Here is a 15356-nt window from a genome sequence, read left to right as displayed (position 1 = left end):
AATCAAATAAGAAAGAAAACTACTACTACGAAAAATAACCAAGGATACGAAATCATCGGGTTGCCTCCCGACAAGCGCTTCTTTAACGTCACTAGCTTGACAGTCAGCTCCTCTAAGGAGGGGGATCATAGGGGCTCAGCTCTTCACCCTTTTCTTTGAACTTCTTTCCTGTGTCTTCATAAATTAGCTCAATATGCTCCAAAGAGAGGATTTTGTTTACTGTATAAATCCATGCTGGAGTCTTAGTCAACACCACCTTCATTTCTGGGGAGAAACCTTCAGTGGGGATTTTTTTGTTTCTCCATCCCCTGGGTATTTTCTTCTTTTTGGGAACCTCCTCATTGGTGGATGATGCATTTTCAACACCAAACTTAGGTTTGATGTCAGGAAGAATTTTACTGATTGTCACCAAAGGAGGTTTGAGTTGCAAACTCTGCTGTGCATCATCAGGGGGTTCTTGAAGGTTTAGACCAATAAGCTCAGCCTGCATGCACCTCTCTTTTTCACCTATTGAATGTATATCTTTGAAGACATGAAAGACCAGTTGCTCATTATACACTCTAAGCACTAATTCACCAACTTCTACATCAATTAGAGCTCTTCCAGTGGCTAGGAATGCTTTTCTTAGAATTATAGAGGCATTCTTATCCTCCCCTGTATCAAGAATTACAAAATATGCTGGGAGGAAGAACTTACCCACTTTGACCAAGATATTCTCCACTAATCCGTATGCAGGCTTCATAGATTTGTCTGCCATCTGTAATGCTATCTTTGTGGGTTGTGCCTCTTGTATCTGCAGCTTCTTCATCACAGATAAGGGCATTAAATTGATGCTTGCTCCCAGATCACATAATGCTTTCTCAAAGGTTGTGCTCCCAATGGTGCATGGAATTTGAAACCTCCCTGGATCTGGCATCTTCTTTGGTAAGTTATTCTGAATGATGGCACTGCATTCTTTAGTCAGGACCACTGTCTCATCTCCCTTTAAAGACTTCTTCTTTGACAACAGCTCCTTCATAAACTTGGCATAGAGAGGCATTTGTTCCAAAACCTCAGCAAAAGGAATATTTATTTGCAACTTTCTGAAGACTTCCAAGAACTTTGAAAACTGCTTGTCCTTGGTATCCTTTTGAAGTCTCTGAGGATATGGCATTTTTGGTTTGTACTCAGGAGCCTTTGGCAATGTAGGATAAGTGTCAAGAGAGTCTGAAAATGGGTTGTCCGCACGCTTTGGAGGGGCGTGCTCTACTTCTTCCTTATTCTCCTCTGGAGCTTCCTTTTCAACTAGCTCTTCATTGGCCTTGGTCTCAGAGCCAGATACTTTACCACTTCTCAATTGAATAACCTTGCAATCTTTTCTTGGGTTTACCACTGTATCCTCTTGAAATGTACTTGCAGACCTCTCAAGTATTTGCTTGCTCAGTTGGCCCACTAGCACCTCTAAGTTTCTAATGGAGGCTCTGGTTTCCTGCATAACTTGTGCTTCTGTACTTGCTACTTGTTCACTTATGACGGTGATAGCCTTGCATTCCTCTCTTGGATTTGGAATTGTGTTACCAGGAAGGCTATTAGTGGTCCGCTGATCAATTTCATTAATTTTTGTGGCTAATTGACCCATTTGAATCTCCAGGTTCTTGATGGATGCTCTGGTTTCCTGTCTAAAACCTGTCAATATTGCTTCCAAATCATTGTTCTGCTGGAAACCGCCCTGAGAACTATTGTTGAAGTTCTGAGGTCTCTGAGGTTGATCTCTCCATCCAAAATTTGGGTGATTCCTCCACACCTGATTGTATGCCTTAGAATATGGATCATTGTTGGGATTCCTAGGACCATTCCCCATGTAATTCACCTGTTCAGAAGAAGGTTGAGCATAATCATAATTATCATTTTGCACAAAATTACCTGTCATGTCATAGGAGATTTCTTGTGGTGAATTTTGTGTGTTGATAGCTGAGACTTGCATGCCACCCATCTGTTGAGTAAGTAGATTTATTTGCTGAGACATTAGCTTGTTTTGAGCAAGAAGAGCATTAACAGCTTCTACTTCCAACACGCCTCTCTTCTGAGGGGTCTCAGAGTTCACAGGATTCCTGTTAGATGAGTATAAATATTGGTTGCTTGCAACCAATTCAATCAGCTCAATAGTCTCCTCTGGTGTCTTCTTCTTGTGCAGTGAACTGCCTGCAGAAGTGTCTAGGCTCATCTTGGACATCTCACCCAAATATTCATAAAAGATATCTAGTTGGGTCCATTTGGAAAACATGTCCGGAGGGCATTGCCTAGTCAGTATCTTGTATCTTTCCCAAGCTTCATAAAGAGTTTCACCCTCCTTCTGTCTGAAAGTCTGAACCTCCAACCTGAGCTTAGTCAGCTTCTTTGGTGGGAAAAATTTAGTGAGAAATTCTGTAACAACTTTTTTCCAAGTATTCAGACTCTCCTTTGGTTGGGAATCTAACCACAGCTTTGCTTTATCCCTCAGAGCAAACGGGAAGAGCATGAGTTTGTACATCTCTGGGTTCACTCCATTTGTCTTCACAGTATCACAAATCTACAGAAAATCGGATATAAACTGATTTGGATCTTCATGAGCAAGTCCATGATATTGGCAGTTTTGTTGCACCAGGGGTGACCAATTGTGGCTTCAACTCAAAGTTGTTTGCAGCTATAGGAGGCACCACAATGCTTTTTCCATAAAGATCCGCAGTAGGGGCAGAATAAGAGCCAAGCACTCTCCTTTGTTGCTCATCCCCATTCGGATTTGCCACATTGGCATTAGCATTATTATTAGGATCCATAGTGGATTCTGCAGCCTTGTAAAGTCTTGCTTGTTGCAAACGCCGCCTGAAAGTTCTTTCAGGTTCAGGATCAAAGTCTAAGAGATGTTCTTTATCTCTGTTCCTACGCATAAACAAACAGAAGACAAGAAAAGATGGGACTCTCTACGTCAGAGTGCAGAGAAGTCCCTGTGAGGTAACCTGTGTAAAATAATAAAACAAAACAACCAAAAAAATTAAAACTTTCGAATTTTTTTTAAAGTATAGATAAGTAAAATAAAACAAAATCACTAGGTGACACCAAACTTAATTTCAGAAATAAAAAAAAGTATTAATCCTAATTATTTATTTATTTATATTTTTTGTTTTATTTTTTTAATTAAATAAAAAAAAGATACGGTATAAAGGGGAGGGGGAAAGTAAACGAAAGAAAGTGTAACGAAAAAAAAGAAAAAAATGACGTAAAGTTTTTTTTAAAGGAAAAAAAAAGAAGTAAAATAAAAAAAAGGAAAAAGGGAAATGAAAACAAAAGAACGGAAAAAAGAAAAAAAAATAAATAGCGAAATCAAGAAAATTAATATTAATAAAATAAAATTATCTAATCTAAAAAATCAAACAACGAGTAGTTGTCAATCACGATCAATCCCCGGTAACGGCGCCAAAAATTTGGTGCGGATTTTCTAACCACAGACTAACTGGCAAGTCTACTGGATCGTACCAAGTAATACCTTACGTGAGTAAGGTCGATCCCACGAGAAATGATGGATTAAGCAACAATAGTGTTTGATAGGATTAGTTAGACAAACAGAAAATAGTGTTGAGATGCAATATAAAAGACATTAAACGATATAAAGAATATTGAAAAAAGGCAAGTAAATACTTTGGGAAGAAAATATGAAGAAGATAGTCAAGGCTTAAGAGTTATCTATTCTTCCGGATTAACTTTTGTTACTAACTCTTTTAATTATGTAGAATTTAATTTATGGCAAACTATATGTGACTAGTCCCTAATTCCTTATACCTTCCTAGTCTCTTCTAAAATTCATCAACAACCAATTCCTTGGTCAATTAATTCCAATTAGAGGGTGATGATCAAATTCCAATTTGTATGCCACAAAAACTCTAATTACCCAAAAATAAAGGGATTATATGTCACGTATCCCGTTAAATCCAGATAATTAAAATTTAGGAGAATATGTTTTCAAGCTGTTGTTCAAGTAAAGAGCTTTTCCAAGTTTTACAAGAACTCAAGTAGAAAGAGGGTCATACTTCCGTTTCACCCAAATTCATAAGATAAAGAGCGATAACAATTCTTAAATTATAAATCCATACATGAATTAAAATAGAAAAAGTAATTAAATTAATCGATAGAAATAGACAGAGTTCATAACCTTAACAATGGAGGATTAGTTGCTCATAATTGAGAGGGAAAATAAGGATTCAGGTAAAATGTACTGAGTTCCAATCTGATGGATCTGAATCCCCTTTTATAACTAATCCTAATAATTTAAAAATCAAATTTCTAAAATTAAAATTAAAATAATATCTTTTCCTATTTAAAAATTAAATTTGAATTTAAATTCGAATTAATGAACAAGTCTTCTGCTGATGGGTGGGGGCCACTTGATTTTCCATTTTGCAGCTTCTAATCTGTGTTTTCTGGGCTGGAAACTGGGTCAAAACAGCCCAGAAATCGCCCCCAACGTCTTTCTGCGTTTTTTTGCACCTTGCGCATGTCACGCGTACGCGTCAATGGTCTTTTTCCGCGAGTCACACGCACGCGTCGCTGAGCAAATCTTCAAATTACGCGTACGCGTCAGTCACGCGCACGCGTCGCCATGGATATTTCCAAATCACGCGCACGCGTCAGGCATGCGTGCGCGTCGCTCCTCGCTGCCATCTCCTTTGATTCTTGTGTTGCAGAAACTCCATCAAATCCAGCCGAATGCTACCTAAAATAAACAGTATTGCACAAAACTCAAAATAGCATCCATAGTGGCTAAAATATAATTAATTCTTAATTAAACTCAACAAATTACATGCAAATTCACTAGGAAAAGATAGGAAAGATGCTCACGCATCATGGATCCCTCATATTTGTCAATATATAGTTATTAGACAAGAATGGTGATCTCAATTCGTATACCTTAGCCAATAGTTCTTTTGCAATTCTTACTTTAGTTAGTTTTAGTTGTTTAATTAATTCTAGAATAGAATTAGATTCATATATTGTCTTGTTAGATTGCCATTTACTTATATATTGCTTTAATTGTCTTGATTTAATTTCTTGCGATTTGAGTTTCTTGCATGTTAAGCCTTGTTAGTTTAAATTCTTGCTTATGTCTTTCAACCCTAGAATTTTAGCCAACTTTGATACACACATTTGCCCATTCTCGTGAGGACACCCGGGAGTAATACTCTCGGTTATTTTTATTGGGTTGAACATGTGACAACGAATTTAAACTTTGATAGAGAGCTAGTTGTCTGTTTGGAGCTATACTTCGACGTGATTCTAATTGATAAATTCTAGACCGACGATTGGCTCCCATCAAATTTTTTGCGTCGTTGCTGGGGAATGGTTGCAATGTATGTCTTAATGTTGGTTATGTGAATATGTAGATAATTTATATAGTTTACTTGCTTTAGTTTGTCTTTATTTTAAGTCTTTTTAATGCATGAGCTTATGGTTTTCAAGTTGAATGACTCGGTCACAATTGGATCCTAGTTTAGCCGAATTTGATCTTGAAATTGAAAGAATTTTACTTCACATTTGGCAAGCTAAACATTGGTTAGATTATACGGCTAGTGCATCGGCCTCTTTTGAGGGACTTTCCGACACACTAGTCCAATCCGAGAGCGATTTAGAATCCTCATTCAACGAAGAAACTTCTTACTCTTTTGTTGGGACTGCTGACATACCTTTGAGTATTGCAACCGATAATCATACGGCGGAACCTCAAATGATCACCTTGCATGAATAAAGAGCGCCTAACCTTGTTCTTCAACCACTCGAAGCACAGTACCTAAACATGGACGCTAATTTTAAATTGAAGAATAGCTTGATCAATTTATTGCCTAAGTATCATGGATTGCGTGGCCAAGATTCTATTAGACACTTGAGGGATTTCCAAGTGGCTTGTTCTACTGCTAGGACACATGGCTCCGATGAAGTTGCTATTATGGTCTTTACTTTTTCCTTTTCTGTTGAGGGACAAGCAAAGGAATGATTTTATTCTCAACCTGACGAAGTGGTAACCGCTTGGATTCATTGAGAAAGGAGTTCTTGGACAAATTCTTTTCTCCGAAAAGAACTGATTACATCCGAAAAGAGATTTCTGGCATCATGCAAAGGGGCCAATAGTCACTCCATGAGTATTAGACTAGATTCAAGAGATTGTTGGAGTCTTGTGCCCATCGTAGGATGGATGATCCTTTACTCATTAGTTACTTTTGTGGAGGTCTTTGTGCACAAGACAAGAGGCTCCTTGATGCATCTAGCGGTGGCTCTCTTGTTAAATACAAGACGACAGATGAAACATGAAGATTGATTAATGACGTTGTCGAAGCAACTCAACATGCTAGAGTGAGAAATAATCCTCCAAAGAGTGCAGGTAGAAGTGTCTTCTTCGGCTTCGGTTTTGACCAAGGTACTTGGGGAGATGGCTATTCTTCTCAACAAAAATCATCTTCATCTATCCAAGCTATTCAAGCTCCACCCCAAATACTACAAATTGAGGGACCTCCAAGGGTGTGTTGTGTGTGTTCTTGCACTTCACACTACACTGATCAAATTCAAGGAGATTATACTCTTGTGGTAGCTAATCCTTACAACAATCGTTCTTCCTACCACCTTCAAAATCAAGGCAATTACTCTCATGACAATAATTACATCCAGAGTGGCGGGATAACTCTCAAGGGAGCAACTACAACCAAAGGTAGAATCAAGAGCCGGCCAATCCAATTTATCAATACCTACACAATTACCAATCATCTTCTCAACCATCATTCAACAACTCTTACCAAGGCAACAAAAATCATCATAATCAACCATTTCAACATTCACAACAAAACCAACCTAACAACCAAAGATACCAACTACCCCATCAAAGACAACAAGTCATTACCAACCAACCTTCTTCTTCTACAACCCAACCATCTATTAAAGAATCACTTCGTCCATTCCTCCAAGAACAAGAAAGAATCCGATCTATGGTGGAGAGACAAGACATTCAAATGACCTCTATGGCCAAGATGCTCACTAGAATGTCCTTGTCCCCTCCCACTAATACTACCAACACCCCCAAAGCTTTTAGTTTTTCTAGCTTTCCTTTCCAACCCCTTTCTAATCCAAAAGGTAGCTTAATTGCCATCATTTTAAGGTTTGGAACTGTGTTGGAAGAAGTGACTCCTAAGATCATGGAGGATATCCATGATGAGGAGATAGTTGTTGAAGCACAAATTGGGGATGAAGAAGAGGAAATAAGGCAAGAAAAAGATGAAGTGAACATCAAGGAGTTTAGGAGGAAGGCAGTAATTGATGAGTCCATCACCATTCCCTTTCTTTCTATGGTGAAGAAAGCTAAAAAAAGACTCTGGAATTTGACCTCAATATGTTGCAAGTCTTCAAAAAAAAAATTGAGGTAATTTTTTTCCTTGATGTTATTCAACAAATCCCTAAATATGCCAAGTTCTTGAAAGATTTGTGCACACATAAGGATAGAATTGGTGAGTTTGAAACTTTGTCTTTGGATAGCTCTATATTTTCATTGATGAACTACATTCTAGAAAAACGTAGTGATCTGGGTCATGCTTGGTTTCTTCTTGGATTGGTGGTGTTGCTTTTTATGATTGTATGTGTGACTTGGGAGCATCATGCTGTGTTTGCAAGGTTGAAGCTAGCACCTTTGAAGAGATCGGCCGCTAAGTTTGTTTTGGCCGACAAACGTGTCATCACTGTAGTTGGAATAGTAGAGGATGTGCTTGTAAGGAATCTTTCCTCTTAGTTTTACTAAGCACATCCTCTGCTATTCCAACTATAGTGATGACACTTTTGTCGGCCAAAACAAACTTAGCGGCCGACCTCTTCAAAGGTGCTAGCTTCAACCTTGCAAACACGGAAAGGAGCATGATGCTCACACATGCTCCGAAATCACACATAGAATCATAGAAAGCAACACCACCAATCCAACAAGAAATCAAGCATGGTCCCGAATAACATTTCTGCGGAATGGAGTTCATTAATAAGGATATAAAGCTACCCAAAGACAAAGTTTCAAGCTCACCAAAATTCTATTTTTATGTGTGCACAAATCTTTCAAGAATTTGGCATATTTAGGAATTTATTGAATAACATCAAGGAGAAAAATTGTTACCTCAACTTTTTTGAAGATTTGCAACATATTGAGGTCAAATTCCGGAGTCTTTTTAGCTTTCTTCACCATGAAAGAAAAGGGATGGACTCATCCATCACGGCCTTCGTCTTAAGCTCTTTGATGTTCACTTCATCTTTTTCTTACCTTGTTTCCTCTTTCTCATTTTCAATATGTGCTTTAACAACTACCTCCTCATCATGGATATCCTCCATGGTCTTGGGAGTCACTTCTTTCAACACGGTTTCGGACCTTAAAGTGATATCATTAAGGCCACCTTTTGGGTTAGGAAGGGGTTGGGAAGGAAGGCTAGAGGAACTAGAAGCCTAGGAGGTGTTGATAGTATTAGTGGGAGGAGGTAAGGATATTCTAGAGAGCATCTCGGCTATAGAGGCCATTTGGGTTTCTTGTCTCTTCACCATAGACCGGATTCTTTCTTGTTCTTGGAAGAATGGATGAAGGGATTATTCAATAGATGGTTGGGTTGTAAAAGAAAAAGAAGGTTGGTTGGTAAGGACTTGTCTTTGGTGAGGTGGTTAGTATCTTTGGTTGTTGGATTTGTTTTGTTGTAGATGTTAAAATGGTTGATTGTGTTGATTTTTGTTGCCCTGGTAAGAGTTGTTGTTGAATGGTGGTTGAGAAGAGAATTGGTAATTGTGTTGGTACTGAGAAGGAGGATTGGGCGGCCCTTGATTCCACCTTTGGTTGTAATTATTGTCATGAGAGTAATTGCCTTGATTTTAAGAGTGGTAGGAAGAACGGTTGTTGTAAAAGTTAGCTACCGCAAGAGTATAATCTCCTTGAATTTGGGGATGTTGATCAGTATAGTGTGAAGTGCAAGAACACACATTACACACCCTTGGAGGTCCCCCTCAATTTGTAGGATTTGGAGTGGAGTTTGAATAGTTTGGATAGATGAAGATGATTTTTGCCCTTGATGAATTTTTTTGAGAAGAGTAGTCATCTCTCCAAATACCTTAGTCAAAGCCGAATCGAAAGAAAACACTTCCGCCACACTCATTGGAGGATTATTTCTCACTTTAGCATGTTGGGTTGCTTCGGCAACGTCATTAATCAATATCCATGCTTCATCTGCCGTCTTGTATTTAACAAGAGAGCCACCGCTAGATGCATCAAGGAGCCTCTTGTCTTGTGCACAAAGGCCTCCACAAAAATAGCTAATGAGTAAATGATCATCCATCCTACAATGAGGACAAGACTCCAACAATCTCTTGAATCTAGTCTAATACTCATGGAGTGACTATTGGTCCCTTTGCATAATGCTAGAAATCTTCTTTCAAATGTAGTAAGTTCTTTTCGGAGGAAGGAATTCACGATGAATCCCAAACGGTTACCACTTCGTCAGGTTGAGAATAAAACCATTCTTTTGTTTACCATCAAGAGAAAAGGAAAAAGCAAAGACCATAACAACTTCATCGGAGCCATGTGTCCTAGCAGTAGCACAAGCCACTTGGAAATCCCTCAAATGTCTAAAAGGATCTTGGTCATGCAATCCATGATACATATGTAATAAATTGATCAAGCTATTTTTCCATGTTTGGGTACTGTGCTTGGAGTGGTTGAAGAACAAGGTCAGGCGCTCCTTGTTCATGCAAGGTGATCCTTCGAGGTTCCTCCATATGATTATCAGCAAGGTATGTCAGCAGTCCCAACAGAAGAGTAAGAAGTTTCTTCGTTGAATGAGAATTCTAAATCGCTCTCGGATTGGACTAGTGTGTCGGCGGAAGGTCCCTTAAAAGAGGCTGATGCACTAGCCGTATAGTCTAACTGATGTCTAGCTTGCCGAATGTGAAGTAAATTTCTTTCAAGTTCAAGATCAAATTCGGCTAAACTAGAATCCGGTTGTGACCGAGTCATTCAACTTAGAAAGCATAAGCTCATGAATTAAAGAGACTTAAAATAAAGACAAATTAAAGCAAGTAAACTATGTACACTATCTACATATTTGCATAACCAACATTAAGACACATTGCAATCATTCCCTGGCAACGGCGCCAAAAACTTGATGGGAGCCGATCGTCGGTCTAGAATTTATCAATGAGAATCACATTGAAGTATAGTTCCAAACTGACAACTAGCTCTCAATCAAATTTAAATTGGTTGTCACAAGTTCAACCCAATAAAAATAACTGAGAGTATTACTCCCGAGTCGTCCTCACGAGAATTGGCAAATTTGTGCATCAAAGTTGGCTAAAATTCCAGGATTGAAAGACTTACGCAAGAATTTAAACTAACAAGGCTTAACATGCAAGAAACTTAAATCGCAAGAAATTAAATCAAGACAATTAAAGCAATATCTAAGTAAATGGCAATCTAACAAGACAATATATGAATCTAATTCTATTATAGAATTAATTAAACAACTAAAACTAAAATATGAATGGCAAAAGAACTCTTAGCTAAGACATAAAAATTGATATCACTATCCTTGTCTAATAAGCATATATTGACAAATATGAGGGATCCACTACAAAAAAATTTCGTTAAAATGGCAGTTTTTTTGGGTATTTACGGCGGTTTGAACCGCCATTATTACCAGAAATGGCGGTTTTAGAAAACGACGTAATTCTGGGCGCCATTCTGGTTATTACGGCAGTTTTCTAAAAACCGCCACAATTCCCATGGTTAAAACGGCGGTTTTTGGATAGGTTAAAACGGCGGTTCAAACCGCCATTATTTCCAAATAAAACGGCAATTTCTTAGTTGGTTAAAACGGCGGTTCAAACCGCCGTTATTTCCAGGGTTAAAACAGCGGTTTTGATTAGTTAAAATGGCGGTTCAAACCACCGTTATTTCCAGGATGAAAATGACATTTTGGTTGGTTAAAACGACGTTTACGAACCGCCGTTTTTACCCTGACAAAGCAATAATTTGATTGGTTAAAACGGCATTTTTAGTTGGTTAAAATGGCGTTTGAAACCGCCATTTTTACCGAATTAAAATGGCATTACATGTTATTTAAAATGGCAGTTACAAACCGCCTTTTTTTCCGGATAATAGTGACATTTTTTATCATTTACAAAGACAAATTTTAACCATCATTTTTATCGAATTAAACAAATAATTTTTTTATTATACTTTTTCAATAACAAAAAATCAATACTCATAAAGAAAATATTATATAACTCAAAACAATGTATTAAACATAATATATTATTTTTTAGTATTAAAAATCAAAAGTAATAACCCCTATACAAATAAAGTATCTAACATAATATAATTTTTTAATTATAAATATCTTAACATGTAGCTCTTAATACATAAAATTTTCATCATAGCTTTTGGTGCACTTTGTCATCATAATTTCTATCCTCAGTCCAATCCTTCTTTTGTCTTGCTCTAGAGTACTTATTTTCACGCCCAACTTTTTTCTGAAAAAAAATCATGTTCATTTTAATTAATTTTCATTTCACAACTTGGTTTATTATTATTATTATTTTAAGATAAAAAATGAAAAAAGAACACAATTATTGCACCTGTTAGACTTTGTAAGGATTGCTCAATCTCCCAGCAAGCCATTACTGCTTTCATTGCATGGACACGAACATGTTGGGAGTTGTTCTTTGAAGGAACAGAGCAACAAAACATAGTGTGACTGCAACAATCAGCACCAACCATGAAATCATATTAAAATAAAGAACACAATTCTGGAATTAATGAATTACAAATAAAATAAAAATACTATTGCTGATATATTTTTAGGTTTCCTAATTAGCTTATTTATGGAAACAGAAAGAATTGCATGCTTCACAATATACTAACTATAAAACAAAAAAGAAGAAATTAAAGTTTGATAAAGTGGTCTCCGCCAATATCCTTTCCCCTACAGCTAGCACTAATCTTTCATGAAGCTCTTCACCAGGGCTTTAAATTATGGTTACGATTGAAGATAATCCTTAATGTAATCAAAGACCACTTATTAGTACGTAGTCAGTACTTATTGAAGTTCATCCACTTGATGAAAGGGCCACAGTCTTTTCATGTCAAAGAACACCGTGTCACAAGTCTCATCAAAGCTATATAAATTAAAGGAGATGCTTGAATTTTCATAGTTCTCAATAGGGTTCGATTCCATCGTGAGACTACTACGAGTATTCCCATGAGAATGAAAGCGAATCATGTAAAATAAATATTTTGATACCTGTTTCATGGACTCTGCAATTTCAGATACAGCATGAAGACAAGCAGAAATCATGGTCTGATCGCATAACGGGTGAGATACCTGTTTCATGAATAAGAACAATTAGATAAAGGATTTTCTTTAGCTGAAAGAATCAATAATTCAACATTCAATGGTGGATTATCAAAACTAGAAGCACCTCGTACCCAATGCCTAAGAAGCCTAGAACCGAATATAGTAAGGGTGCGATTCATAATTTGCAGCAAGGTTCCATTCTCAGATCCATCACTATTATTTTTTAAAATCTGAAATCACATAGAAACATCCATTAGCAACAAGTATACACAACAGAGTCCAAAATGGTGTGATGAAAATTAAAGTACATACAATAACAGTTTGTTATCACAGTTCAAAACAAACAGAAAAAGAAAAAAGAAATCATCCAGCATGCCAATAAAAATTATGCTCCAGATATAATTACCTCTAGTTGTTGAAACGCATTGGCTGAAAAGGTCATTTCCATATTTCTTGAGAATGGCCTTAAAGAAAAACCTGAGCATACAATTCTCTCAAACCCAAATTCCTTTAAATGGTGAATTGTTAAGGCCAAAGATTGCATAGCCAAATCTGGCATGTTCATCACCTCCTATAGAATTAAAAGGGTAAACATATTATAAAGGAGTCACCAATGCAAAGTGCAACACTAAGTGTACAGCTACAATCTGCAAATTAAATAAGGTATGTGATATTTATGTTCAAGAAGCTCACAGAAGTTGAAATAAATGCCGTTATTCATTTTTCACCGCAATAAAAGAACTAATTAAATCTAAACAACTTACAAGTAGCTACTGCATGGTACAGGCTACTTGTATCGAGCATTGAGAAGACCTAAACATTGCCATATAAAAATCAAAAGATTGTAGCATTTTTAATTTTTAGCAAAGGATCATCATAGTTTTTGAAGCCACTCAAAACCCCAAGCCAACTTAATAAAATTAAACAACACACTCTAAAGTGAGCCATTTGTTATTAGTTATAAATGCATTTTACAGATAATTAGTAGTATAAATCTAAATTTAACAATGTGATTTTTCATCACTTTTAAATTGAATGTGCACTCCCTTTGCAGTCATTATCCATTTTCATGTTACACAACATGCTCAGTCTCCCTTAATCCTGTTCCTTGCTGGGAAATATGACATTTATACTAAACAAGGAAACATAAGCTAACAAAAACTAAGTACCCAGTGAGAAGAATTGGAAGCCTTAGTTTCATGCGGTTGCAAATCTGTCCAGCAAGAGACTCAACCAAGGCAACTCTCCCAAGCTTGTTTGGAGGAGCTCCAGTCAATATTGATTTCAAACTTTCAGTCTCTGCTCGCCAAGCAGTTTACAAAGAGTTCTCAGATGCTGCACTCCAAGACTGTGTAGAAGCTATAGATACAGATTGCCCAATCAAAGCAACCCATGTAATATCAGATGTTTTGGGGGGTCCCTGGTTCAATAGGAGAGCCTACACTGCTGCAAGAGCTTTTGGTTCTGCAGCAGCCTGATCAATTTTACTGATAACACCAACTGTTCTAGTGGCTACAATTGAAAACCCCAAGAAAAAGACTAGTTAAAGGAAACATTACCATGAGTTTATGATTAGGTAAACATAACGATGACGTTTCTAAAATTAAGCGGTTTAATGGTATTAGGTGCCCTCTTTCCTAAATACTTAAACTGTTAATGGAGATTCTTGAATGGCAAAATATCACTAACATGCCCTCAAAAAATTCCATTTGGGCTTAAACTTGACAATGCAGAGGCTTAATCTAGTTTCTGCTAGAACTCATTCATTTAAGAGATAGGTATACCCAAGGATCAAACTCTTAAGTCTTAACCTCATTGTCAAAATGGAAATGATGCTACATCTAGGACCAACTCTTTAAAAAGTTTAAGTTCTTAAATGGAATCTCAAGATTGATTTTATGTATCTAACAAATAGCTGTAAATTTGAGATGAGGTGACAGGATAATACAAAGCAAGAAGAGCTTAAAACACACATTCTGCATCATACTCCTTTGCCACTCTGAGGGCTCATGATGTAGAAATTTCTGGTGCTTGAGAAGCAGGAATGAGTACCAGCAATATAGCATCATTGTGCTCCACATATCCACTGATCTGAAAATGAAAAACATGAAGACATTACACTGTTCTTCAAAGAAAGTATACGAGAAAAAAAAACCTCAATGGAGAATACAGGTGTAATTGCCAGAACATATTTGATAAATCTCAAACTAGGACTAAAGGAGAATATAGTTTAAAACTACTCACTGCTTTGTGATCCATAATCCGCTAGTCCAATCCAGGTAAGTCAATCAATTTCAGTGGCAGTGCTGTAGAATTTCAGAACAGAACTAAGGTGTAAGTCTCACATTGCTAATGCATGTAATGTAATTAAGCATTTCTGCATTAGCAATTTTATCTGCATTTCTGTGTTTGAGCTTCCAAATAAAGGAAGTGGGACTACAAGTGATCCTGGCCTACCTGTACTGGTTCGAAGTTTTAGATATATTTCATCGCGGCTCCTACCTGATTATCCTTTTCTTAGTCTATCCTGTAGAGAATGCCGAAGGGCACCTATGAGAGGAAAATAAGACAATGAATCAGAAAGATGATAGGAACAAAACAGTAACAGATGATTCTAATGATTCAACTTATCATGGAAAGGGTCAGTACTCAGTACCTTAGTGCCTTTCCAGCTCGGTGTATGATAGTGGCGACTAGTGCATCGTTCACCTTTGGAACAGGTGTTCTCAAATCAATATGTGAATAGCAGAAAGGGTATTTAGCCCAGTTTCTAAACAACTTACAAGTAGCTGCTGCATGGTACAGTCTACTTGTATCGAGCATTGAGAAGACCTAAACATTGCCATATAAAAATCAGAATCCAGAATCGAAGAAGCATAATTAAATCATATATTATTAATCCAGAACTTATAATTAAATCTGAAGACTCATACCTATAAAGAAGAAACTTATCAAAACAATATAAACGTGAATTAAAAAATACAGAAAAATCAAGTG

The 15356-nt window shown here is 37.0% G+C and overlaps 1 protein-coding gene and 1 non-coding gene across 2 annotated transcripts; one reads left to right on the top strand and one right to left on the bottom strand.

The window, feature by feature from the left end:
* The first annotated feature begins 2256 nt into the window (after nt 1-2256).
* Nucleotides 2257-2365, top strand: LOC148576269 (small nucleolar RNA R71). Its single transcript, XR_015903172.1, has one exon. It is a non-coding gene; the product is annotated as a small nucleolar RNA R71 (small nucleolar RNA).
* Nucleotides 2366-11663: 9298 nt separating this feature from the next.
* Nucleotides 11664-14440, bottom strand: LOC107613744 (DNA mismatch repair protein MSH3-like). Its single transcript, XM_088500431.1, has 5 exons — nt 14333-14440; nt 12766-12930; nt 12491-12589; nt 12306-12362; nt 11664-11759 (listed from the first exon to the last, which is right to left on the bottom strand). The coding sequence occupies exons 1-5, from the start codon at nt 14438-14440 to the stop codon at nt 11664-11666; spliced, it is 525 nt and encodes a 174-aa protein (XP_088356557.1).
* Between the last annotated feature and the right edge of the window lie 916 nt (nt 14441-15356).

Source organism: Arachis ipaensis, chromosome B1 (genome assembly GCF_059453495.1).
Source record: "Arachis ipaensis isolate K30076 ecotype BB chromosome B1, ASM5945349v1, whole genome shotgun sequence".
In the NCBI taxonomy this organism is placed as follows: domain Eukaryota; kingdom Viridiplantae; phylum Streptophyta; class Magnoliopsida; order Fabales; family Fabaceae; genus Arachis; species Arachis ipaensis.
This window is presented reverse-complemented; position numbering and strand designations above follow the sequence as displayed.

What these genes read in the sequence shown, in the direction of transcription:
- LOC107613744 (XM_088500431.1), bottom strand. Translation starts at nt 14,440, where the DNA reads ATGTGGAGCACAATGATGCTATATTGCTGGTACTCATTCCTGCTTCTC. An exon ending in AAAGGAGTATGATGCAGAAT is followed by an intron (nt 12,931 to 14,332) that starts GTGTGTTTTAAG and finishes TTAATTCTATAG; the next exon opens with GAGGTGATGAACATGCCAGA. An exon ending in TTGCAGAGTCCATGAAACAG is followed by an intron (nt 11,760 to 12,305) that starts GTATCAAAATAT and finishes TGATTGTTGCAG; the next exon opens with TCACACTATGTTTTGTTGCT.